This window comes from Dromiciops gliroides, chromosome 3 (assembly GCF_019393635.1).
Source record: "Dromiciops gliroides isolate mDroGli1 chromosome 3, mDroGli1.pri, whole genome shotgun sequence".
Classification (NCBI taxonomy): Eukaryota; Metazoa; Chordata; class Mammalia; order Microbiotheria; family Microbiotheriidae; genus Dromiciops; species Dromiciops gliroides.
In genome coordinates, this window is record NC_057863.1 from 562,451,406 (window position 1) to 562,479,281 (window position 27,876).

Consider the following 27,876-nt stretch of genomic DNA (forward strand, 5'->3'; position numbering starts at 1 on the left):
TCATTTCATTTCAAATCTATTGCATTCAAGGCCTTTTGCAGTATAGTAATAAATCTTACATCTAATATACTTATTTTAACTTTAGGTTTAACTTCAAAGTTTTACCACATCACTTATGAGATCAGAAGTTACTCCTAAAGTCAGAACTAGAGCCATATACAATTTAAATTTCTTTTTGTAGGAATAATTACTTTTTTTGTTCTCTTGGACTAAAGACATCTGACCCTCAATTACATTAAGGGACATTATGCACATGAATGGAAAGAAGAATAGCCCCCTTTGAAAGTCCTCAGACATTCCCAATATGAAGCACTTCCCACAGGGTCCTGTAAAAGGAACCAAGCTTCCATTATAATGAAATTGCAAATTCATTTGTAGATGCCCTTTTTATTTTTGAAAGCTACTTTTTGATGTCTTGAACAGCAATTAAATTCATTGTTTAAGGTCACAAATCTGGAGTGACTTGTCAGAATCCTTTATTCAGGATTCTACCAAGATAAATTGCTATCTTTTAACTGTGGCTTACCAAAACATATTTTGTTCCCAGATAATCTTCTAATCACCTTCCTGCTTTTCTATATTCCTATCAATAGACCTCTTGCTCACCTCTCCACTCTTACTCACAGGTTACCCAATTATAAGTTTTCATTGTGATATAGAAATCCTACCTTAAGGGAAAAGTTGAGTTTGCTAGGATCTTTTTTTATGCTAATATTTCGACTGTTCCACTGTGTATGTGTGTATGTGTGTATGCATGTATGTGTATGCATGTGTGTGTATGTATTGTTGAATATTAAAATATAACTTTTGTATTTGCCTGTCTCCTACAAATAGATCAGAGAAATAATGTTTAATCTCTCCTACAAATTAATAAACAGATGAGAGAAATTACATCTTATATCTCCTACAGTGAATCAGATCAGAGAACATGATATATCTGCCTGTCTCCTACAAACAGATCAGAGAAATAATGTTTAATTTCTCCTACAAATCAGAAACAGACAGAAAAACATACCTGTCCTCCCATGAAAACAGATCAGAGACAGAAAAAATATAAATATCAATTTAATATTTGATTGTCCCAAGAAGAAAGATAACACAACACATAATCATGTGGATACTTCCCTCCTAAGAGAGAAGCTCGGGAACTCCCCATTTCTGAGGGTATATAGGGCTTTAGTCCACTAATTACAGGGCGTTGTCAGTTTCAATAGTATGCTACAGAAATCAACCCAGAAGCAAAAATAGTTTAACAGTTTCAGTTATACCAAGTATGAAGGAAATACAGAAGCATCATGATAAGACTAGAGGATTCCAAAAAAGGGTTTGGCAAGGATGAGGATCCCCAGATGTGACCATAAGATAGGGACTTACTATCCTGAGGGAAAAGTCACTAGGTAAGGTTTTTTATCTGCTAGCTATCCGGGTTCAGTTTGGAGTTCAGTTGAAGGACATTTTGCTCCTATTAATCCTATTAATCCAGGGTTTCATAAAACTCCCCTTGGATAATAAGGTACCTCTAACAAATCCAGGTGATCCATATATTCATATGTGTATGTACTGTGTATTTGTGTTGTGTGTGTATTGTACGTGTATGTGTGTGTCCTACTTCTCTGCTTTTCTTGCCTCATTGTGTGTAGTCATAGTGTATGAAATACATTCTGTGTAGCGTGGGTAAACTAAGTTAATTATTTTTAAATGAATTATTTTTACTTGATAATGAAAATGCATAGTGTAATGGGGGGAAATGGTAAGGGGTTGGGATACCAGGTTGGGGTTCTTAGGAATTCCTCTTTAAAGAATTACACTCTCTTGCACCCAAAAAGTTGTTAGAATAAGGTGGTAGTTTATTTAGGAGCAAGGGAAGGGAAGGGGGGAGGGAAAAAAACCATGAAAGAAATCCTTGGACTTCTCATGGGGAGATAGGCACAAAGCACGTGGCTCAGAGGTACCAATCTCCTCAAACAGGAGACTGGAAGGTACTTTTATGGAGGACTGATGGGAGTGGACCATCTGCCTGTGAAAAGTTCCTTTAGTGAGGGAGGACCATCCCCCTCTGGGGGTAACTGTGAGAATTGGGTGAGGAGTGGAGGACCATCCCCCACTGGTAGTGACTAGAGGAATTGGGTGAGGGATGGCTATGGATCCCTCTTCAGGACACAAAGGCTCCAGCCACACCCAAATTTATCTCCCCAGGGTAAGGGAGACCAGAATGAAGGGTGGGAATCCCAAGCTAGCTCAGTCAGATTTGGTTCTGCTTATCTGTCCTCTGGTTTAGTTTCTCAAGGAGAAGTTTCCTTGATGTGCCCCAGAGAACTTCTGGGGTGCTCTGCACCCCATGACAATAGTATGGTTTCAACCAGATAAGCAGTTCTTATGGATTAAAACAGAATTTTTGTGTGTATAGTTTCTAAAGTAGTAAACAGCTTTGCAACCATCAAGCCTCATATAGTGACTTTATCTACTGGATCTTCTGGGACTGTCCTGATTTCAAAAGAAGAAATGTACTTTTATTGTAGCTTTACAAAAGCAATATCCTTTGTCAGATTTTATTTCCTGACTATTGGCTGAGGAAATATGCTTACTCTAAGACTGTACTGCAGGAAAGACCCCAATTATTGTATTATAATGAGGCTTAAGTATAGTAGAATACTGTTTTATAAAAGAGGATTCTCACCTTATAAGTAGTAGTTTGAATCAACCTCGCGCACTGTCTATATATATTCCTTTGTCATAAACTAGGAGGAGGCCTTTCTTCTCCCTTATTCTTCTTGACCTTATTTCATCTGCTTTGCCTAGTCTCATTTGGAGATGAGAACCATTGAGGTTAATTAGAGTTCTGTTACATGTGGCTGTCCATTTGGATACTTCTATGTATTAAAGGAATTAAATAAGGAACAGTTGGGGCATTAGGTTCCCTGCCTCACCCCCAAGTGCATAGAATTGGTATTACAGAATTCCCAATTAGTGTACAGGGCCTGATTCCTTCTAGCAAATTGTTATTGTGCAAATGCTTTACAGTCAAAAGTCTCCCCATCTACTTCAAATAATGGAGAGAATTGTGCCAAATGAGTCTTTCTTCAGCCCATAGGTTAGATTCTAAATTATTTTGGCTTTCTAAGTGGAAATATATTTACTTTAAGAGTGTTGAACCCTGAGCTAGGAAAGGATAAAGTTCAAATACTGCCCTTCTCCCTAAGTCAGACAACTATTCTGAATTTCAGGTTCCTTTTCTGTAAAGTAGGAATGATAACATCTCTGATAATACCTGCTGCTTGGATTGTGATAATCAAATGAAATTACACATACCTTTACTTTACAAACCTTAGAGGGCTCTGTAGATACCAGCTATTATTTCTTACTAAAAAGTATAATTTTGTTTCATTGTTCATCCTTTGCGGTACCAGTTTGTAGAGTTATTTCATTCTTCATTAATAGTTCATTTCTAAAGCAGCAGTTTTACATTTACATTTTAAGAGATGAAACAGTAGTCAAATTAATAAAATGGCAGACTTGCAGTCAAGAAAACCTGGAGAGTTTCAAACATCAAGAAAACATTCAGATACCATCTTTAATACTTATTACCTCTGAGACTGTGGGCAAGTCACTTACCCTCTGTCAATCTCAGTTGTATCCACCTGTGAAGTAGAGGGTCATTGTGGGGATCAAATGAAATAATGTATGTGATATACAAATAAGAATATATAAATGAGATATATAAATTATTTTAATATGGTTATTTCCCATGGTATACTCATTTATAATAGTAAATTTCTTATGTTTTAGGTGCAAAGATGGCTTAAAAGGATTCACTTTCTCTGCACTTAGGTAAGTAACATTTCATCTGGCTTTAAATTAAAAGATCAAGGGACAGCTAGGTGGCGCAGTGGATAAGGCACCATCCCTGGATTCAGGAGGACCTGAGTTCAAATCCGGCCTCAGACACTTGACACTAGCTGTGTGACCCTGGGCAAGTCACTTAACCCCCATTGCCCGGCCCCCCCCCCCAATATATATATATAAAGATCATTTAAAACTTAGCCTCCTTTTTCTTTAAAAGTAAATAAGTCAGAGTTACTACTTATACTTTTACTTTAAGGATCAATATTTTCCTTCCAGATCATCTCACCTGTACTAGCCATTCTCCCTCTTCTCAACCTGACTTGACCTCTGAGTGAACCAGTTCAACTCTACACTGTACTCTCCTCTTGAATCATCCCTAGCTTCCTTATCATATCACTGTTACCCAGGCATGCTTCAGCCTTAGATCACTAGCACTATTGCCTTCATTCCAACATATGTGCTGCTGAATGAAGGTGGAGAAAATCACACAACCATCCTAACTGGGTCCAACTACAAATTTATGTTATATAATCTCAACTGAGCCCTCTCTGCTACTAGACAATCCCATGATACATACTTCCTTATCAATCCACTATTCTACTCTCCTCAGCAGCTCTTTTGTACCTTTTCTTCTCTCCTCTTTATGTCTCCCCTTTCCCTTACTCAGCTGAGAATGTTGCCCCATATTTTACAAAAAACATTGGGGCCATTTTCTATATGAACTCCCTCTTTTCCCTCCTTCATCTCCTATTACTCAGGTGGCTTCTGCCACCATTTCACATGATGCAGTGGCCTTACTCCTTACCAAGGCTAACCCCTCTCCTTGTTCAAGTGATTCTGTTTTACCCTGTCTCCTCCAATAGATTGTTCCCTGTCATCCTCACTCTTTTTACTTATTTTGTCTCTTCCTCCCTACTGCCTGATTTCCTACTTTCTATAAACATGCCCATTTCTCCCCGATCTAGTGAGGATTTTTTCAGGATTTCATTCTCTTTGACCTCTTTGCCACCCTTGACACTGTTGATCACTCTCTCACCCTCAATACTTTCTTGTCTCTAGATTTTTGGGGCACCATTCTGTCCTGGTTTTTCTCCTAACTAGCTGACCAGTACTCTGTCTCCTTTGCTGGATCTTCTTCTGGATCATGCCCTCTAATTGTAGATGTCCCTCAGGGTTTTGACATGAGCCCTCCTCTCTTCTCTCTCTATACTACTTCATTTAGTGATCTCATCAGCTCCAATGGATTTAATTACCACCTCTATGTTATGATTCTCAAAACTAACAATCTGGTTGCAATCACTCTGCTGCCCTCCAATATCACATCTCCAACTGCCTTTCAGACATCTTGAACTGGATGTCCAGTAAGCATCTTAAATTCAATATGTCCAAAATGGAATCTATTATCTTTCCCCCTAAACCCCCCCACCCCACTTTCTTACTTACTGGTGTGATGTTTAAAATCTAGCCTAGAGTTCCAGCCTGGTTGGGTTCTTCCTGAAGTCCTCCTCCTCCTCCATGAGCCTGCTTTAATCAGGAGCTCTCCAGCAAGCTGATTGTGGAAGCTTTTTATAGGTCTGGAACAGAGTCAGTCCTTACACCCTGCTTCAAGCTGATTGGTTGGCGTCATCCAAATCCATTGGTTTTGAAGGTGTTCTCAAGTTGAGTTCACAGTCTAGCTTCTGAGAACAATACCTTCTTAAGGGATAGTCAGGTGTGATTACAATCCAATTAACTTGAAGTAGGCTTAATCAGCAGTCAATCCTCTCACTTGATTCAATCAGTATAGATTAATCTCCAGGTGGGTCTTTGAGTATCTGCTAAATCCCATTATTTCATCACGTTGCCCCCTTTGTTTCTTCTAGGAATAGGTGTTCCATGATGAAACAGTTAAAAAAAAATAATTAAGTCTTTGGAAGTCTTTTCTCAGTTCTCTTGTCTTCTTGGAGTGGTAAGATGTCATCAGGAGGAAGCTGGATTCTGGTCTGGAAAGCTGGGCTCTGGATTCTGGACTGGAAAGCTGGATTCTCTTCTTTAACTGTTTGAATTGCTGGATTTTTTACTAAACCTTAGCATAGCGTTGTCAATGATCAAATTTAATACATTCCATTCCATTCCCTCCTTTATATAATAGAGGGTTGAGGTAGTTATGCAGTCTATAACACTTCTTACCACCATGTGTCTGGATCAAAGCCAAATTTAGTAACGTGTTCATGACACCTGAAAATGTTATGGAAAGGTTACCATACCACATCTCATGGTTTCGAGACATCCAGTAATTGTGCTAGGCCACAGGTGGATGGATTCTGACCATGCCATCAGACTTAGTGAAAGAAAAAGAAAACTTTTAGAAGGGAGAGAGGAAGAAACTGGACTGTGTCCAGCAATTGTGGTCTATATAGTTGCCATCATAAGCAAACCATAGATTTACATGTACCTGTCTTTCCTCCTGTTGTACATATATTCTCTACAGGGCCTATATCAAACTCATTGTAAGAGCAGTTAGTCTCTGAGATGATAAGTTTCCATAATTCATAAATCTCATATTAATTTCACCAAAGACAGTATGATGGTAAAAATGTATGTTATGCTGCATAACTGATGATGTACTTGTAATATATACAATAGTTCCAAATCATACCCACAGTATACAGTCACAATGACATGTAAATGATAAATGAATGTAAACGACTGATAATATTAGACATTATTACACAATCTTTTTTTAAGCAAGTAAACACATTATCTTATACCTGAATTCTCTATCTAGTATGACAGTAACAGATACTTAAAGTGATAAACAATTTATCAAAAAGAAATAAGACTCAATATTCAATATGTCCATTGATAAATCAAGCAATAGGTTTTAAACATAATACCATAAACGGACTCATTAAACTCATGGTTCAAAAAACAAACAAACAAACAAGTGGTTTACCTGCAGAAGGAAAAGCTTGTTAAGGGTAAAGTATTTAAGCAGTCAGAATTTCGGGTATGCCACATTGTTTTAACTGGTTCCCCACTTTGAGGGTTACATGAGGTTCATTACTCTGGGGAGGTGAATGGATTGGCACAAGTGCATTAAAACAATCCAGATCTGGGAATATGTTGCTTTCATTATCTCTGTTCCATTCTTCCACTTCATCTTGTCAATCCTGTGCCCCACTTTGAGGGAGTACATGGTTACCCTGATTCTGGTTCTGTCCTTCTGTTCCTCCCTGATAGGGTCTACGGTTATTCTGATACTATCTCTTTGTATCCCCTGAAAAGATTTATATCCATTTTGATTCTGTCTGTAATAAGGCCTATAATTACTCCGGTTATTTCCTTTCTGATAAAAGTTTCCAAAATTATTTTGATTCCCCCCAAAGAATTCCTCAAGGCTCTTGGTCATTGTCCTCTTAAGGTCTTGTTTTCTAGTCCTACATTCCCTCAAGAAATGTCCTTGTTTTTTGTAGTACTCGCAAAATTTAGGGGGTTGGTAGCTATTTTCAATTGTCCAGTTTCGCTGCCTTGTTGTTTCCTGTACTGGAGCTAAAATGTCCTGTCTGTTCCTTTCTTCTCTCTCATTTCCTTTGTAAATATATGTTGCTATTTCTTTAAGTCTGTCAGGACTCAAACTATTCCAGCCAGGACATTGCTTTTTAAAATATTTCCAAATTTCTGGTAAGGACTGGTTTACAAAATGAGAGCAGATAATATGGGCGTCTCTACCATCTAATGGGTCTAGCCCAGCATATTGCCTGGCATACTTACACAGCCTGTCATAGAATCTATTAGGTCTCTCATCAGGTCCCTGAACTGTATCTATAAATTTTTGCCAGTTATCAGTCTTTTTTTTTTTTTTTTTTTTTTTTGCGGGGCAATGGGGGTTAAGTGACTTTCCCAGGGTCACACAACTAGTAAGTGTCAAGTGTCTGAGGCCAGATTTGAACTCAGGTCCTCCTGAATCCAGGGCCAGTGCTTTATCCACTGCGCCACCTAGCTGCCCCTATCAGTCTTTCTAATACAGGATTCCATTGCCTTCAGCAATGTTTCTCTTGCATCTTTCAACATATCAAAATGCCTAGGGTTATTGGGGTCCCAGTCAGGGTTTGTAAAAAGTATCTATGGATTTCTGGCAGTGAATTATAAACAAATGTGTTGAGAACAATATGAGAATTTTTTAAGTCTACTGGATCCAATCTGGTGTACTGTCTAGCGGTCTTGTAAAGTCTATCGAAAAATCTATTTGGTGTTTCATTAGCCTCCTGAAGTAGACTTAGAAATTTCTGCCAGTTTATTGTTTCACTTTGAGAGTCCTTGTCTATTAAAGGGAGAGTGCATTTCTAGCTCCCTTCTCCACCGGAGTCCTCAGGAAAGAGTGCCAGTCAGAGCGCCAGGTCCCCCTTCTTCCTCCCACCAGCAAGTCACTTCCTGACGTCAAAGAAAAGACCCATGGTCTTGCCCTAAAAACCTTCACCTCATGGTTGGAACTCTTCTACAGTAAGTCTCCAGCAGATGACATCATTCCACTCATTACAGAAGAATTAAGAGTCATTTAATTCTTAAATTTTGAACCTGAATGATTAGCAACATGGTGTTACCATGAGAGTCAGACTGAACATGGTGGTTGGGATTTTTTAAGGGAAGTACTGTAGTATTTGTCAGAAGATCTTACTCATGACTTTTATCAGGAAAGCTTGTGTTAATCAGTTTAAAAGGATGAAAAAAACTCAGTTTTGAAGTTTAACAAGACCCTTCTTTTGAAATGATAAACCCCCTTCTGTCTCTGTAGTATTGTGAACTTCTCTGCCTCTGGAACTGGTACAAAAAAAGTGACTTGCCCAGGTTCACACAGCTAGTAAGTGTCAAGTGTCTGAGGATGGATTTGAACTCAGGTCCTCTTGAATCCAGGGCTGGTGCTCTATCCACTGCGCCACCTAGCTGCCCCAAAACTATATTCTTGGAGCAGCTAGGTGGCGCAGTAGATAGAGCACCGGCCCTAGATTCAGGAGGGCCTGAGTTCAAATCCATCCTCAGACACTTGACACTTACTAGCTGTGTGACCCTGGGCAAGTCACTTAACCTCAATTGCCTCACCCCCCCCCCAAATTAATGAGGAAGTGTAAAGAATAAAACAAATTTGGTACAAAAAACCAAACTATATTCTTATATATTGTTCTTTTGAACTCATCCTATCCTATCTCCTGATCAAGGGGATGCTGTTGCTTTGGCCTTTCTCCATGTATTACTACTTCATAATTCTCCCTGCACAAAAGGAGATGGAATCTCTTAGACAAATTTCCTTTGTTCTGCCAATATTGCTTTGTGTACCCTTAGCATTTCATTAAGTTTATGTCTTCATGTGTATTTATATTATATACTTCTCTGTATTAAACAAAAAGCTTGACCAAATTTTATTTCATTTCATATTTTCCACATTGTAAATGGATTATCTTTATGGTTATAAAGCTTGTAAAAACAGTTACAGGAATATTACTAAAGCCAAATATATTTATTATTGTCAAATTTCCTCGCCAAAGGATGATGTGAGTTAATGCAGGTAGGCTCATAGCTTTCCAAACACAGTCTGAAATAAAAATCTAGTTGTAACCTCTTTCATTCTTTATGATTGTAGTTTTTATTACAAACATATGATATAAATATGTAATATATAAGGAATGTGACACATAAGCCTTATTAATAACAGCATTCTCCCAGAGTTAAGGTTAAGATATTGTTTATTGTAACTCAGTATTATGTAGCTTAGAATATTAATATTTAGCTTTAGAAATGTAAAGATACATATTGAGGTTGTATGGTAATAAATATTAGGGGATCTCAGCAGAAATAACTCAAGTTCTCTTTAGTAATTAGCAGAATATGGTGCTCATGTAAAGTAGTCATGAAAATTGTTGACTGATACTTTAGAAACTGGTTTCTTTTTATTTTGAAAATGGAAAATGCATATATATGTATATGTATATATGCTTATACTGGTACATGCACATGCACACACACACTTTATTAGGTTTGGGGAAAAGTTGCCTTTATTTACCAAATTACCCAAGTTTAATGCTACCAAAGTAAATAAACAGGAAAATGTTACACTGTTAGACATTTAACTCAACCCAAATCTACAGGCCTAATACTGATGAAACCTATATTTGATGTGATATCAAGGTTGTAGGAAAGTGAGTTTTTATTTCAAATAAAATATATCTACAACACATTACATTTCCTTACTTGATGTTAAGAAATTATTGTATATCTATAATACATCAAATTTATTTGTAAAATAAATATTTTATTTAAATGGTACCTTGTTAACTTGACACTCATTTAATAATGAAAATTATTTATTATATTCTTTATTAACTAGTTCTGAGAACTCTTCAATTTCAATTCAATAAACATTTACTAAGCTGCTATGTATAGGGCACAGTGCTAGATACAGAATATAAAGAAGGGAAAAAATTAAAAAAATATTGCCCTCAAGAAGCTTATATTCTGTAGTGGGATAGGATATGAATGCAAATATGTAAATACGGGTGAATTTGAGGAAGTAGACTAGCAGCTGGGCAAATTGGAAAGGCTCCACGGAGGCAGTGGCAGCTAAATTAATCCTTAAAGTAGAACAAGCCCTATGAAAGGCATGAGTGAAGAGAGTATTTTCCCGGGGATAAGGGACAGTATCTGTGAGTGCATGGAGGTGGATCATGGAATATTGAGTTGGGATAGCTATTAGTCTACATTGACTAAAATGTCGAATGTGTGAAGGGGGAGTAAAAAAAAAATATATATATATATATATATATATTTTTAGTGAGGCAATTTATATATATATATATATATATATATATATATATATATATATATATATTTTTTTTTTAGTGAGGCAATTGGGGTTAAGTGACTTGCCCAGGGTCACACAGCTAGTAAGTGTTAAGTGTCTGAGGCCAGATTTGAACTCAGATACTCCTGACTCCAGGGCCGGTGCTCTATCCACTGCGCCACCTAGCTGCCCCAAGGGGGAGTAAATATAACAAAAGGCTGGAAAGGTAGATGGGAGCTAGATTGTGGAATTTGAATTTTATTCTATAAGCAATAGGTGGTAATGAAAGATTTTTGAGCAAAGATGCTTTAGGAATGTTCATTTGTTCACTGTATGGAGGATGAGTGAATATAGGAAAGACTGAAAGCAAGGAGACAGGAAGCTGTTGCCCAAGGACAGAGGTGATGAAAGACTTGAACTTGATTAATAGTTAGTATGAATACAGAGAAAGCAATGGATGTATGATACCATCAGATAGTATGGATAGGCAGAGTGTGAGAGAAGGAAAAGTCCAGGGTGACTCTGTGGTTGGTTGGAAGGATAGTAGTGCCATGAACAGAAATGAGGAAATTTACAAGAAAAGATTTAGAGTGAAAGTGATTTTCATTTTAGACATGCTGAATTTGAGATCCCAATAGGATCTAGGAGGAGATGTTTAGTAGGTACTTGTCTATGCTGAGCTACAGTTTAGGCAAGAGAATAGAACCAAACAGATTAATGTAGGAGTCACTGCTTAAGATGAGAATCCACAGGAGTCAATGAGATCACTGAGTGAAGGTATAGAGAAAAAGAGAAATGATTATTGATTCAACAGAAAGGCTAGAAAGGACAAAGAGGGAGAAAATGAGGAGAGAAGAATAATGTGGAAGCCAAGGATCAAGAAGGAAGGTGTGGAGAAAAGTGTCAAAAAACCACAGAGAAATAAAGTAGGCCAAATATTGAGAAAGGGACATCAGATTTAACAATCGGGCAATAATTTTAGTTGTTAAGTCATTTGCAGTCATCAGACTGTGATTCCACTTGGGGTTTTCTTGGAAAAGATACTGGAATGGTTTGCCATTCCTTCTCCAGCTCATTTTACAGATGAGAAATCAGTATCAGTAGAATGTAGCATTGGAAGCTATGTTATGTCTGGAGAAAAGGGAGGAAATGTATGTAACAAGTAGACACAGTTTTTACAAGAGTTTATCTCATAAGAGAAGAAGTATAGGACAATAATAGCTTTAGGAGATTGCAGGCTGAAATGAACTTTTTAAAAGATGGAGTAGACCTAGATTGATTTTTTTAAAATATAGCCTTGGGGCAGCTAGATGGCTCAGTGGATAGAGCACTGGCCCTGGAGTCAGGAGCACCTGAGTTCAAATCTGGCCTCAGACACTTAACACTCACTAGCTGTGTGACCCTGGGCAAGTCACTTAACCCCAATTGCCTCACTAAAAAAAACAAAAACAAAAAACCAAAAAAAAAATATAGCCTTTATTATTTAAACAATATAAATCATTATAAGGAATAAAATATAATCCTTGTATTCAAGTCATCTTGGCTTTGAAGTTAACTCTTTTAAGCCCGTACTGGCTTATTTTTTTTTCATAAAAGTATTTTTATTATTTTCCAGTTACATGTAGAGATAGTTTTCAATATTTGTTTTTATAAGATGTCTAGTTTCAAATTTTTCTCCCCCCTCCCCAAGACAGCAAGCATTCTGATAAAGGTTATATATGTACAATCACATTAAACATATTTCGGCAGTAGTCATGCTGTAAAAGAAGAATCAGAGCAAAAATGAAAAACCTTAAAAGAGAAAAAAATAGAAATAGTATGGTTCAGTCTGCATCTAGATTCCATAGTTATTTTTTTTCTGGATTTGGAGGGCATTTTCCATCATGAGTCCTTTGGACTTATCTTGGACCATTATATTGCTGAGAAGAGTCAAGTCTATCACAGTTGATCAACACACAGTGTTGTTGACACTGTGTACAATGTTCTCCTGGTTCTGCTTATCTCACAGCATCAGTTCATGTAAGTCCTTCCAGGTTTCTCTGAAATCTACCTGCTCATTGTTTCTTACAGCACAATAGTATTCCATTACATTCATATACCACAACTTGTTCAGCCATTTCCCAATTGAGGGGCATCCCCATAATTTCCAATTTCTTGCCAACACAAAAAGAGCTGCAATAAATATTTTTGTATATGTGGGTCCTTTTCCCTTTTTTATGATATCTTTGGGGAAAAGACCTAACAGTGGTATTGCTGGGTCAAAGGGTATGCACAGCTTTATTGCCCTTTGGGCATTATTCCAAATTGCTCTCCAGAATGGTTGGATCAGTTCATAGCTCCACCAACAATGCATTATTGTTCCAATTTTTCCACAGCTTCTCCAACATTTATTATTTTCCTTTTTTGTCATATTAGCCAATTTAATAGATGTCAGGTGGTACTTCAGGGTTGTTTTAATTTGCATTTCTCTAATCAATAGTGATTTAGAGCATTTTTTCATATGGCAATAGGTAGCTTTGATTTCTTCGTCAGAAAACTGCCTGTTCATTTCCTTTGACTGTTTCTCAATTGGAGAATGACTTGGATTCTTATAAATTTGATTTAGTTCCTGATATATTTTAGAAATGAGGCCTTTATGAGAAATACTGGCTATAAAAATTATTTTGTTGTTGTTGTTGTTTGTTTTGTTTTGTTTTTTGGCAGGGCAATGAGGGTTAAGTGACTTGCCCAGGGTCACACAGCTAGTAAGTGTCAAGTGTCTGAGGCAGGATTTGAACTCAGGTCCTCCTGAATACAAGGCCAGTGCTTTATCTACTGCACCACCTAGCTGCCCCTCTATCTCTTGTTTGGTCATAAGCTCTTCTCCTTTCTGTAAATCTAAGAGGTAAACTATTCCTTCCTCTCCTAATTTACCTATGATGTCACCTTTTATGTCTAAATCATGTACCCATTTTGACCTTATTTTAGTATAAAGTATAAGATGTTGGTCTATACCTAGTTTCTGCCATACTATCTTCCGGTTTTCCCAGAAGTTTTTGTCAAATATTGAGTTCCTATCCCAGAAGCAGGAGTCTTTGGGTTTATCAAACAGTAGATTACTAAAGTCATTGACTACTGTGTCTCCTATGCCTAACCTATTCCATTGATCTACCACTCTATTTCTTAGACAGTACCAAATAGTTTTGATGACTGCTGCTTTATAGTAAAGCTTCAGATTTGGTACAGCTAGCCTAAATTGATTTTTAAATAGCAGAAAAGGATCCAATGAATAAGGAAAAATGGAATATGATTAGGTAAAGAGATATGATTGATGGGACCTGATAAGATGGGACCAAGGTTAAAAGTAGATTGCCTTGGGGCGGCTAGGTGGCACAGTGGATAAAGCACCAGCCCTGGATTCAGGAGTTCCTGAGTTCAAATCTGGCCTCAGACACTTAACACTTACTAGCTGTGTGACCCTGGGCAAGTCACTTAACCCCATTGCCCCGTTAAAAAACAAAAACAAAAAAGTAGATTGCCTTATTTGATGTTTAAAATCTAAATGTGGGGGCAGCTAGGTGGTGCAGTGGATAGAGCACCTGCCCTGGAATCAGGAGTACCTGAGTTCAAATCTGGCCTCAGACACTTAATACTTACTAGCTGTGTGACCCTGGGCAAGTCACTTAAACCCAATTGCCTCACTAAAAAAAAAAAAAAATCTAAATGTGGGTTCTAATTTGCCACCCCCACCCAGTTTTGGGGGGGAAGCTGGCTAAAATCACTGATAAATTCAGCAAGAGTTTAGGCTTTTAGGTATTTATTAAAGAGTAAAGACAACACATGGGATCCTGTAATGCCAGAAAAGTCTATCTACTTTCTATCTGCTTTCCTCTCTTTCTCTGTCCACCTTTTCTCTGTCTCCCACCAAGCCGAAGTCCCGAAGGATAAGAGGGACCCTCCTTTTTCTCTGTCTCTGCTGCCACCAAACCAGTTCCTTTACAAAAAGAGGGAATATCCAGCGAACCAACCTCCGCTTCCTAGTTCCTGTCTCCTTCCCCAAAAAGGGAGGTCCTTCAAGCTCATTGGTTGAGAGTGGTCTCCTGCTAATGTCAGTAGTCCACAGTCTCTGAGAACAAAAGGTCACTCTGGGCCAGCCAGGTGTGGTCTCCATCCAGTCACCCTTAAGTAGGAACTCAGTTTCTCAGTCATACCCAATTCAAACAATTCTAAATCAATCTTCAGGTGGGGCCTCTAGGAATCTGCCAAATCCCATTATTTTATCACACTTGGAAACAAGAAGGAATACCTTAGTAAAGAAAAGAACTGAAGATAATATAGGTGTGTTTTGAAGTGTGAAATGGGAGAGAAGAGTCACTTCATGGTGAGTGACCTCAATTTTCTCAGTAAAGGAGGAGAAAAGTCATCTCCTAAGCAGGATAGAAGAGGTGGTAAAGGAAGTTTTAAAAGTTTTAGTATAGCCACCATATGGAATGTGCTAAAGGGTCGATCAATGAACAATTTAAAAAATAAATAATAATAATAATAAAAATGAAGTAGAATGACTCAGTTTAGGTAGCAAAACTTCCAGAGGACCTAGCCAGCATGGTTGTGTGACTATGTCATTTAATAGGTTGTAAACTGGATTGAAGGAGGTAGATGGTGGTTGTGGTTGGTAAGGCACTAACTGCAGTAGGACATGATAGCAATGGATTTGAAAATTTCTGAGTTGCTATGATAGAATTAGTACAAGTATGGGTCCTTAGAAGCAGCTGAGGTTACATGAATTAAGAATGATGAATCAATCAGACTATCTATAATGAGTATTTATTAAGTGTCTGCTCAGTGCCAGGGACTATATGAAGCACTAAAGATAGAAAGACAAAACAAAATATTTCCTTTTCTCACAGAGCTTATATTACACCTGAGAGGATCACATGTACAGGTGTAAGAGTATACAAAATACACTAAAAGCAGATGCCCTTGAAGAGGAAGACACTAACAGCTAGGGCAGGGGGGAAGAAGAGGAAACACCTCATGCATAAGGTGGTCCTTGAACTGAGTCTTAAAGAAGACCAGAGATTACAAGAGTTGGATGTGAGGAGAGAGAACATCCTGGGCATAGGAGACAAGCAGTGCAATGACATAAGATAGGAAATGAAATGTGGTGACATGGTCAGACCTTCACTTTAGGAAAAGACTTTGATACTGTTTTTTTAGTTAATTAAGCTAAAACTATGTTTTATGAATTAATTGCTATTGTACCAGTTTTAGAAGTAAGCATTTATTATTAATTAATATTAATATACCAGTAAAGATTAACCACATGTCTCCCTAACTTCTCATGGTCTCAGACTGTCAGACCTATGTTGTCCTAAGAGGGAGAGCCAAGCCAAGAGGGCATCCAGAGAGAGCCAAGCACCAGCCAAGATAGAACTTTTCATTCTCCCTCTCCATGTGCAGCAAACATTTGATTCCTGGTATTTGAGTCAATAGACCTTAATTATAGAGGAATAATTCTTGGGATTTCTAAGGGATCTGCTCCAGATTTCTATAGGATGTTAGTCCCCTTGGTGTAGACCTTCTATTTTCTCCGGCTCCTTGAATCTTGAGATCAGCCATCAAGGTGAATATAGAAGTAGATAATTTCTTAAGTCACTTTCATCACTAAAAGTTCTTTATTCTGTTCTGCTAATGACTTCTCCAAGATCACAAGGATAGTAAGAGAAGCTTCAATCTAGATCATGTGACTCTGATTCTAGGCCTCTTTCTTCTGTACTAGTATATATCTGAGACCTGCAAGAGTGTTTATGGCGTAATTCTCTCTCTCTCTCTCTCTCTCTCTTTGCGGGGCAATGAGGGTTAAGTGACTTGCCCAGGGTCACACAGCTAGTAAGTGTCAAGTGTCTGAGGCGGCATTTGAACTCAGGTCCTCCTGAATCTAGGGCCAGTGCTTTATCTACTGCGCCACCTAGCTGCCCCTTTGTGGTATAATTCTCAAAGTCAGGGATGAAGTGCTACTATATAGAGTACTCATATCTTTTTTACCCTAAGATCTCTTTATGTGTTCTATATGTGATAGATTAAATAGGTAGAATATATGAGTACTGGATTGAATTAGGTAGACTGAAAAATGGGAAGATATTGAAGGGAAATAGAGATTTGTTTAGGAAGGTACTAGGTCAGCTTTGAGAAGGGAACATAACAGATTTGATCTGTATTCCCACAGTTCTGATTATCTTACTCTTCTTATGTTCCTTTATTCCTCCTGTACAATGTAAGATTCCCTAGAGCAGGAACATTTTTTTCTTTATCTCCATTTCCCATTATAGTGCTTTGTACATAGTAGGCACTGAATAAATGCTTTTCGAATTAAATTGAATTCCCATAGTAGTGTCTTCATATACTACCTTTGTGCTTTCCTACAAAACAAAGAAAACCACCTGACTAAAATTCTAATCTGTTTTATTGCAGTATCTAAAATGGACTCTATAAAGTTCCTTACTCTCTATGGATTTGACTGTACATACAAAGAGCATAATCAGGTCCATTAAAACCCATATGTAGGGGGCAGCTAGGTGGTGCAGTGGATAAAGCACCGGCCCTGGATTCAGGAGTACCTGAGTTCAAATCCAGCCTCAGACACTTGACGCTTACTAACTGTGTGGCCCTGGACAAGTCACTTAACCTCCATTGCCCATCCCCCCCCCAAAAAAACCCCCAAAACAACCCATATGTGGAAAGTAAATACATACAATACAGTCTCCATTATTACATTACATTAGGTTTAACTAATTTATAAAGAGTATGAGGGAAACTGGATTAATTTCTTTTCAATTTATGATCAAGGATAAGACTTTATCCTTAATCATAAAAAGTAGTTTAGTTCTTGAAGTCTTTATAAACATCCCTTTTTGAAAGAGAATCATTTTAAAAAGAAAAAGAAAGAGAATCATTTAAGTCTCAGCTCAGGTATAATTTCTTCTTTTAAATAAAAAAGGCGGATTAGGAGGGTGGAGCCAAGATGGCAGAGAGAAGCCAGGAAGTTGTCTGAGCTCTCCTGAGTTTCCCTCAAAAACAACATTAAATCAAGCTTTTAAACAGATTCTGAAACTACAAAACCTACAAAAGTAAAGAAAGACACAATCTTCCAACTTGAGATAATTTAGAAGACTTCAGGAAAGGTCAGTCTCACTCGGGCAAAAGGGGAGCGCAGCTCAGTGCAGCGCAGCACAGAGTGGGTCTGGGCAAGTCAACAAGAAGCTCTTGGCCACAGCAGAGAAACTGAGGCCCCTTGAACCTAGCTCAGCAAGCTGGTGGTGTAGCATTCCAGTTGTGAAGTCCACCAGCACCAGCTGAGAGGGCAGGCTGCCATGATATTTAAATTGTTTCTTTATGGCTGCTTGCAGTATTTTCTCTTTCACCTGATAATTCTGGAATTTGGTTACAATATTCCTTGGACTTTTCCTTTTGGGGTGTCTTTCAGGAGGTGATTGGTGGATTCTTTCAATGACAATTTTATGTTCTAATTCTATAATATCAGGGCAGTTCTCCTTGATAATTTCCTGGGATATGGTGTCTAAACTCTTTTTCTGATCATGGCTTTCAGGTAATCCAATAATTCTCAAATTGTCTCTCCAGGATCTATTTTCCAGGTCAGTTGTCTTTCCAATGATGTATTTCACATTCTCTTCTATTTTTTTTTCATTCTTTTGATTATTTGACTGACTCCTGGTGTCTCATGGAGTTCTTAGCTTCCATCTGCCCAATTTGAATTTTTAAAGCACTGTTTTCTTCAGTAAGCTTTTGCACTTCCTTTTCCATTTGATCAATTTATCCTCCATTTGGCCAGTTGTATTTTCTAAGGAATTGTTTTCTTTAGTCATTTTTTGTACTTCCTTTTCCAAGCTGTTGGTTCTTTTTTCATAGTTTTCTTGTGTAACTTTCATTTCTCTCATTTCTTTTCCAATTTTTTCTTCTAACTCTCTCATTTGATTTCTTAAATCCCTTTTGAGCTCTTCCAAGAAGGCCTTTTGGTCTTAAGGCTTCAGATGTAGGCATTTTGAGGGTTTTGTCCTCATTTGAATTTGTGTTTTGGTCTTCCCTGTCAACATAGAAGCGTTCAATGGTAAGGGCCTGTTTCTGTTTCTTACTCATATTGTGACTTATATTTTTTCACTTTTAAAGTTGAGGTCTGTTCCTGTGGCACAGGGGCTGCTGCTGCAAGCTTCTTGTGCTGGGGTATAGGGGCCTAATCAATGGCTTTCTGCTCTGAGGCCTCTGTGGCTTCTTGATTACTAACCATCATAAACCTGCTCCCTGTGCTGGGATGGGTCGGCCTAGTCGTGTCTGTCCTGTGGATGGTTCTCTAGCTGACAGTTACCCTCTCAGCTGGTTCCTGCTAAGCCAGGACCAAGGGGTCTCAGTTGCTCTGCTGTGGCCAAGAGCTGGACCGACTTGCCCAGACCCACTCTGCGCTGTGCTGTACTAAGCTGTGTTGTGCTCCCCTTTTGCACAAGTGACGCTGACCTTTCCTGAGGTCTTCTAAATTATCTCAAGTTGGAAGATTGTGTCTATAAAAAGACATAGGTTCTGTGGTTTCAGAATCCATTTAGAGGCTTGATTTAATGTTGTTTTTGAGGGAAACTCAGGAGAGTTCAGGCACATTCCTGGTTTTTCTCTGCCATCTTGGCTCCACACACTTATAGCACAATAATATTTCTATTACAATCATATACCATAACTTGTTTAGCCATTCTCCAATTGATGGACATCTCTTTGATTTCCACTTCTTAGCCACCACAAAAAGAGCTGCTGTAAATATTTTTGTTCAAAGAGGTTCAGGTATCACTTCTTCCATGAAGAGCCCCCTACTTGAAAAAGCGAGTTCTCATTTCTCAAATTTTGCCAGAGCACTTTATCTTGATCGCTACCATAGTCCTCCCTAAAAGGATATTTATTTCTATACAAGGTATATTCACTTTATTAGATTTTTAGTTTCTTGAAGGTAAGGAATTTGTCCTTCATAATCTAGCACCAGCCATAGAGTTTTGCAGATAAAAGGCATTTGATAAATGTTTGTTGACTTGAAGTTAAAAACCTTCAAATTACTCACTTTCACAATCTATTGTCAAAAACAGCACATTCTGGGTGCACAGACATTCCACTGAATAAACACTATATTCCAAATACACACAAAGGAGTTGTTTTTGTGTGTACTATATCTTTCAGTTGGTTATGATACTGATCTTTGCATTTTCCCTATTCCAAGTGGTACAGTTTTCACATCACACTGTTAGATGGACTTCTAGCAAATTTATGGGAAGACATGGGCAAGAATTATACAAACTAGGCAGACAAGGCTAGATTGTACTCTGCATCATTGGGGAGATAATAACCTGCATCAGTAAGATTGCAGATCCATCCAAGAATTTGGATATCCCATATTCCATTATCTAGTAGTTACATATACTCCTTTTGAAACTGATTTCATAATCATTATCAAGAGAGATCAAAGTAGAGGAAATATTTTTATGAGGTCATTTCATAGGTTGAAACTTTCGTTACATATTTCATAGGATGTTTTACTATAGTGGTAAATAACACTAAAAATTAGAACTGTGATAATAGTACTATCTACATGAAATTTAATGGTGGTCTTATTTACAAATGCTTGGCATGTGAAGATATTTACAGTCTGAACCCAACTAATCTTTCCAAGCTCTCTATATCAGAGGAGTCAAACTCTCTACTTCAAAACTCTTAGTACAGCCTAAACCAAATTAAAATGTAATTGAGAAATGGTTAATAAAATAAATAAAAATATAATACAACAAGTAGATAATATTAATTTGTGATTTTCTAAGGCAGTGCAGTCCTCAGGGTCCTTTCTATTTGAGTTTGAAACTTGTGCTCCACAGTCTAACCAAACCATCCTCCTTGCTAATGCTCAATCCAGCTATTCTGTCTCTTCTCTGTATTTATGGGTACAGGCTGCCCCTTCTGCTTCATGGGCACCTTTAGCTCTGTTGGGTACAGACTGCTCCCTCTGCCTCAAAGTTAGTCAGTAGTCAATAAACTTTAAATGCCTACTGTGTGCCAAATATTGTGCCAAGCACTGGAGATACAAACATGAAAAAGAAAAGCCTTTGATCTCAAGGAGCTTACAATCTAATATGGGAAGACAGCATATAAAAGAAAGGAAAAATGGTGTAGTGGCAGGAGGGAATGGCCAGATATGGTGAAAAAGTTAGAAAAGTCCCAAAGTAGAGCAACCAGGTGAAAAATGAGGAAATATCCTGAGCTGAGCTCTCTTCTTCCATGGAGATTTTTGAGTTGATGGATCCACCTTCCAGTGAGAGTAGCAAAGGGTATCAATGAGGTAGAGTACAAAGGAGGATGAGATCTAGCAGGACAATGAGGTTTTCCCAATAATGAACTTTCTGGAGCATGGTGCAAAAAGTCAGGGAAGTCCTAAAGTAGTACAGCCAGATGAAAAATGAAAATTTTTTAAAAAGTCTATTCCAACCCATTTCTTCTGCAGCATTCTTAACACTATAATTCAGCCCATGCTTGAACCTCTCTAGGAATGGTGACTCCTCCATCTTCAGAAGAATCCCATTCCACTTTGGGGCAGCTTTAATTGTTCTACTTGTTTTGACTTATAAAGCTTTTCTATAATGAGAAAGCTCCAATCAGCCTTTCTACAATTCCCCTCAACCCCCTCCTGCCGCCCCCCCCCCCCCCAAACTGGTCCATTTTGCTCTCAAGGGCAAAACAGAATGCAATCTACTTGATTGCCTTTTAAATACTTGAAGACAGCTTAATTCTAATGCTTCTCCTTTGTTATCTTCAATTTATATTGTATATAGCTTGTTCATACCTCATTATTTGCATGTTGTCTTCCCCATTAGACTATGAGTTTCTTGAGAGAATGGAGAGGGAGAGAAAATGGATGGAGGGTAGAGCTGAGACTGGACTATATTCCATTCTCCAGGATTGATATCAATGCATTAATCACAATTTTCTAAGTCTCATTATTCAATTAGTTCTGAATAGCCCACATCTCTCTATCTTGTCCACAAGGAGACACAGCTATACAGTTAATTCTGATCAAGTGGCTATGTTAAAATAAGGTTTGTCTAGCAAAAACTGTTCTGAATGAGCTGATGCTAACTCTTAGTTATCACTATTTTCCTTTCTAAATATTCATGTCATATTTTTAATAAAAGTCTTACTGTTAAGGGGCAGATAGATGCCGCAGTGGATAGAGCACTGGCCCTGGATTCAATAGGACCTGAGTTCAAATCTTGTCTCAGACACTTAACACTTACTAGCTGTGTGACCCTAGGCAAGTCACTTAACCCCAATCGCCCCCCCCTCCACAAGTCTTACTGTTTAATGATTATTGCATTTCTTTAAAATGTAAGAGTAGTCTGAAGTAGGATGAGTGGTACCTCAGAGGTTTTTTTTTTTTCCCTGAGAAACAATCAGATGAGAGGTATTGAAAACAAAAAGAATGTTCAAGGTTTTTGTTCTCTTTTTATTCCATTAGATGTTAGTTTTTCCTTTCCATCTTTATGTACACATGACCCAGTACTGCAGTGCAGATGCTCTAGAGCTCAGAGGAATGGGAAACCTATCCAAATGTACTAAGCAGAATTCAGGCAAAAGATAATTACAGCAACTGATCAGTAGAACACCTATTCCTGCTAGTAGTACTTTAAGATGTCTAATGACTTTAAATGTTGATTACTTAAATGTAAAGTGATTTCATAATGATCTTCTCTCCTACTCCATACCTCATGTAACATTTTGTCTTCTCCGTGTATACTTACTGTAGACGATGATTTTCTGTGTTTCCTATTTGAATACTAGACTCTAAGCACTAATGCTTAAGAAGTCTTTGCTGAATTGAATAAAAATGACTGGTTCTGTTAAGTTACGATTGACATTTTTTGTCATTTTCAGTACTTCATAATGTTGAAACGTAATAATGTGGATTTATATTTCCCTTTAAAATTTAAAATTCCCTTTAAAATATTTCCCATATAAGATTATTTCCTGTACATTATTTCTTTGATTTTTCAAAGAGCCTTGTAAGAGAGACTAGGGAAGGTTCAGATGGATCCCAATTTAACAGATAAGGAAATTGAATACTTAAGAGGTTCAGTGATTTACCCAAGGTCACATAAGTGTTTTGTGTCAAAATTGGTATTCCAGCCTGGATTTTCTGCCTCCACATCCAGTGCCCTTTGTATTACACTTTATTGTCTATGGTTTTTTTTCTCTTCAATACTGACTCACATTTGTATAGAAAATCAAATGTATAAATCATGAAAATACTATTTTAAATGGCTGGCGGTTTGTCTGAAATGTATTTGCATCTAAGGAAAATTCCCATACTTTTTTGAAAAGTGAGAAATGCCACATGTTGTGTCTTTTTCTTTAGATTCATTGTAGGGAAGGAAGAAATTCCCACACATTCATATTCACCAGAGGCAGCATATGCAAAAGTGGAACAAAAGAGGGAGAAGCATGAGGAGAAATCAAGAAGAATGAACATAATTACTCTAGCCAGGAAACTTGTGGATTCAGTGTGAGTTCTTTTAAAAATGATTTGACTCTTTATCTTAACAACTTGGCATATACTCTCACTTTATTTTATATGATAATAAGACCTACGTTGGATTATTTTTGTTTTCCATTCAAATAATAATAACTATATATGTACCATTCTAAATGCATAGAAACTTATAAGAGGAAAATTGTATAATGGTAAACAAAAAGATTTATAATCTCTTGTATGAATGAAAACTGCATCTTATAGAATAATATACAAATTCAGAGATATATTAGCTTGAAACTGAAATGTTTTTCCACTTACAAAGTAGGTGAGTTTATCATAAGCTGGATGGTAGATTGAAAGAAAAAGATTGATGTATATTAATGGAATATTCCAGGATATCAGGGGAACAAAAAAAAATTGGGTTTTTAGTGGCTAAAGAAGACAAAGAAACAGCCAGAAGTCAGTCTTAATTAATGAAGATTACTCTGTAAGGAAGAAAATATTCAGGTCTTTGGAAGTAAAACAAGAAATCTTCATTTTTAACGAAAGAAGAAAAAGCCAATGTTGCTCTTTTGGAATATGGATTACAAAGATAAGGTTTAGGATATCTACAAATAAAAATAATATCGGCAGTCATCATTTGAGTTGAATGGAATAGATAGATGTACATAGGAAATAAGAGAGGCCTGTGCAGAGGAGACCTTGAACAGCCAACAAGAAGAAGCACTTCATCTAACCATAGTAATCTATGGTAAGAAGGTGAGAAGAGAGGAGGGCAGGTGAGGGAGAAACTGAGTGTTAAAGAGAAGGCCAGAAATATTATGGGTTATCAAACTGACCTTTCAAAGGGAAAAGATCTAAAGATGTATTCATTCACTCATGTTAAAGGAAACTAGGGAGAGGGAAGCAGTTGAAACACTCAAGCTTTAAAGTAATTCAGACACAATCAGAGAGTGGAAAAAAAATGTTCTAAAACAAATGGGATGAAAATTTAAGAACAATATGAGGATGAGAGTGCCAGGGAAAAATGAGAAAGTGAGGCAGTTCAAGTCATGGTGAGCAGTTTTAGTGTGAGCATAAGGAATCATTAAATGACCTGCTGGTATGGTCAGTATCAAGTTAACAACAGACTGGCCAATAGAATGCAAAAGTTCCAAGGGAATTCTGAAGAGAAGTCTTTGAGAATGATACCTTGTGGCTGTGGGAGGTCTCTTTCCTTGGTTTTCTCCTTTTGGCCCCTACCCTAATCTCTCCACAACTCCATATGACCCAATCTTTCATAACATGTTGATGACATAAGTGTTATGTGAATGTGAACCATTGCCTTCACCCCACTTCCTAACGAAATGCAGTGTGTAAGCTTCAATATACTTGGTGGCCTAAACTGAGAAAAGGGCTTTCCTTACCAGTTTGTAAATAAGATGAGAGAAATCCAGGACCAGAGAGTTTTCCCAGAAAATTATCTTCACAAATAGGAAAGAGTTAATATGCAGCAATGCTGCCAACTTACTAGTATAAAAGAGGTTATAAAGGTCAATTATGTGGGAATGTGAACTATCCCTCTACCCAACTCCCTTCCCCTTCTCCCCCCCAAAAAACACCCAAGATGAGAACTAATTGATATCTGGAACTTATATTCAGAATATCAAATTCTTTAATTCAGGTTTCTTGAGTGTATTGTGTACCCCTGCAAATAACATATTGCATAATTAAAATACGACTTGAACAGTAGCTCCTCCAGCATAATTTTATTAAAAACTAGAAAGTGAAATGGTTTGAAAATCAACCACAGATAACCAATCTCCTTTAGAATTCCCAAATGATCTATTCCTGTATTTACAAAAATATTGAATGTTTAATCCTAATACTATATCGTTTCTCTTCCATATGTTTCCTTTCAAATGTAATTAAGTATAAATGCCTGTAACCTGAGTATATTTTCATTATGATTTTTGCTACATGAACTGACCTCATGGATGATTTATGCCCAGTATACTTTAGAATACATGATTCAAAACTTCCAAAATATTTGGCTGAGTATGTAAATTATATAATTTACTTCATATTAAACCACAAATACTTGGCAACATTGTTTGTAGAACCTGTATAAAATTAACTTACAGTGATTCTGGCACATACAGTGTTTAATGGTTTAGAAAAAAACCCGACAAACCCACAGTCATCTCTTTGTATGCTCCAAATAATAAAAATCTGGAATACTCTGAAATGGATAAACATTATTTTCTACTTTTTCACACAAAAATAAGCAAGCCAATTTAAAGCATTAAAAATTTTAGAATTATTCTGGTCCTTCTCAAGCAGTTACCCTCTTTCTATCTGAAAGACTATATAGATAGTCAAAAGCAGCATATTTCAGGTGCTGCTCTTATTGAAGTTGTACTCCTCAGCATTTTCATGATTTCATTAATGTAGGTACTCTCTCCATTATTTCAGATAATAATCCATCCATGCCATAATCTGTGCAGTTTTTGTCCGTATTTTTCTATCAGTGCTCCACAGAGGAGCTAACCAAAATACTAGAGGCCCTTCTTCAGCTTTAGACATTTTCTGGATACCAATGGAGCACTTTAATTTTGTGTCAATTTTCCCTTGTTATAATCAGGCCACCTATTTTATCCTACATTTCCTGAATGGAGCGGGAGAGATTGATTTATGTTTTTATTTATAAATATAAATATATGTTCTTTTCTGAATTTTTTCACATTTCTTATTAGTGTTTTTATGCTGCAGCCTGCTTGCCCACTCCCTCTACCCCCATGCTCTTTGAGTTATCCATAGTTTTAATTCTTTGGAGATTATGTTGTTTTACTCCTGATTAAAAAAAAAAAAAGCTGGTATCATTTCTGCCCATAGCTAGACTTTAGCCATAACATACATCTAGAACAGTGAAATATGGCCCATTTAGAAAAACAATAACTTATATCAGTGGTGTCAAAGGATCCCAGAGGCATATTGACTCAGAAAACCAGATTATCTATGTTGTATTGTATTTTTGTTTATTTTGTTTAACATTTCCCAATTATATTTTAATCTGGTTATGCCCTTGCACTCTGGAGACATTATATACTTTGAGTGCTAAAACATAGATCAAACCCAAGTAAGTATGTAAAGCCCTTTTCAGTGTCCTGATTTGATAATAGAATTGGATATGTTTTGGTGATACAAGTAAAACAAAGAATTTACTAATAAATAATTTTAAGAAGATGAAGCAGATAACATGAAACAGATAAACACTGAAATACTATTTTGCCATTATAATTTATTACTCTCAGAAGGATGAAACAACTTTAAGTCCTGGTGTGGTGTTGAATTCAGTAAAACATTCCGAAGGCCCAAGGTACTGGAGGTACAAACATGAAAGATAAGTTTTTGCCCTCGAACTTGCAAATTTTAATTTGAGTAAAAGTTTATTTAAGCTAATTTTGAGAAAATGAAATCAGATGGTTATTTAACATGTTGTAGCACAAATACAAAGGAGCCTTAGCTTTTGAAGTCAATTGTCTTCCTAATTTTATCCTGCACTAAATTAATTTTTTAAAATGAACTTTTAATTAACTCATTTTTATGTGCACATCTTATAAATGGACTTCTGGAGGGTTTTAACTTATTTTCTTTAATAAATTTGTATACTAACATTAGAAATCAGTGTAGCTTAGTGGAAAGAGCATTGAATTTAGAATCACATGAACTAGGCTATCTGTGCTATTTATTTATTGACCTTGAGCAAGTTCTCCATCTTTATGAATCTCCAAGTTATTCATTGTCAAATAAGGGGATTAGGCCTCAGGGGTCCATTCTAGCTCTAAACTGATGATCCTGTGGTCTTGGGACCTTTATCTAATTACTTTGTATTTGGGGGGTTCAATTTTAGATGCAAGCATGGACCAAGGCATAGGTGTTGCAAACACTATGAAGATAACTGCATATCTTACTGCTTAAAAGTAAGTCTATAAATGATGATCAGTGGTAATTGTGAGTGGAAATCATATAACACAATGTTAGATTTGAGATAAATGAAAACTAATTCACACATGTTGAAGATTATTATTTCTTTGCATGTGATTTACAAAGCTAATGGACAATAACAAGCAAATTAGTCTTTTTGAATATACTTTTAGAAGATTTCTAATTTATAGTGTTAGGATGAGCTTAATTAAAATCAGTGGAAGATATGAGACTGAGAGAAAAAAAGATGGATCAGCAGGAGAGAGAAAAAAATGTAATTAACTTAGCCCCTAAAGAGAGCACCTGGAATGTGACTATGGATCTGCAGTTATGCACATACAGCTGTGCATATCTGGTATCCTGGAATGTGACTTTGGACTTGCAAAGTTGTCAAATTTTTTTAAGGGGCTGGGATAATGGAAGATTGCCCACAGTTGTTACCCACTAAGAGAGCAGTCTATGGCCCCTGGCATAAATTACCCTTTTCCCTTATATACTTAGTATACTTCCCACCCTTCCTCTCAAGCACAGTCCTCTGTGAAGAAAATTGTTTTGACTGGAATTAGTCTAGCACAGGTGGTGCCACCTGCTACAATTTTTTGAGGTGATTTCTTAACAGATCTGACTCTTTTTTAAAGTTTACATTTTTTAAGAACCCATCAAAATGTTGTTGTTGTTGTTATTGTTGTTGTTTTTTCTTACACAGTCT

At 37.0% G+C, this 27,876-nt stretch overlaps 1 protein-coding gene across 1 annotated transcript in view; it reads left to right on the forward strand.

Moving 5' to 3' along the window:
- Positions 1-27,876, forward strand: part of TMEM135 (transmembrane protein 135) — a 315,929-nt gene that overhangs the window by 259,792 nt on the left and 28,261 nt on the right. The window contains 3 exon segments of the mRNA XM_043992377.1: positions 3,787-3,828; positions 23,085-23,231; positions 27,094-27,163. Coding sequence (XP_043848312.1) covers positions 3,787-3,828; positions 23,085-23,231; positions 27,094-27,163 — 259 coding nt within the window.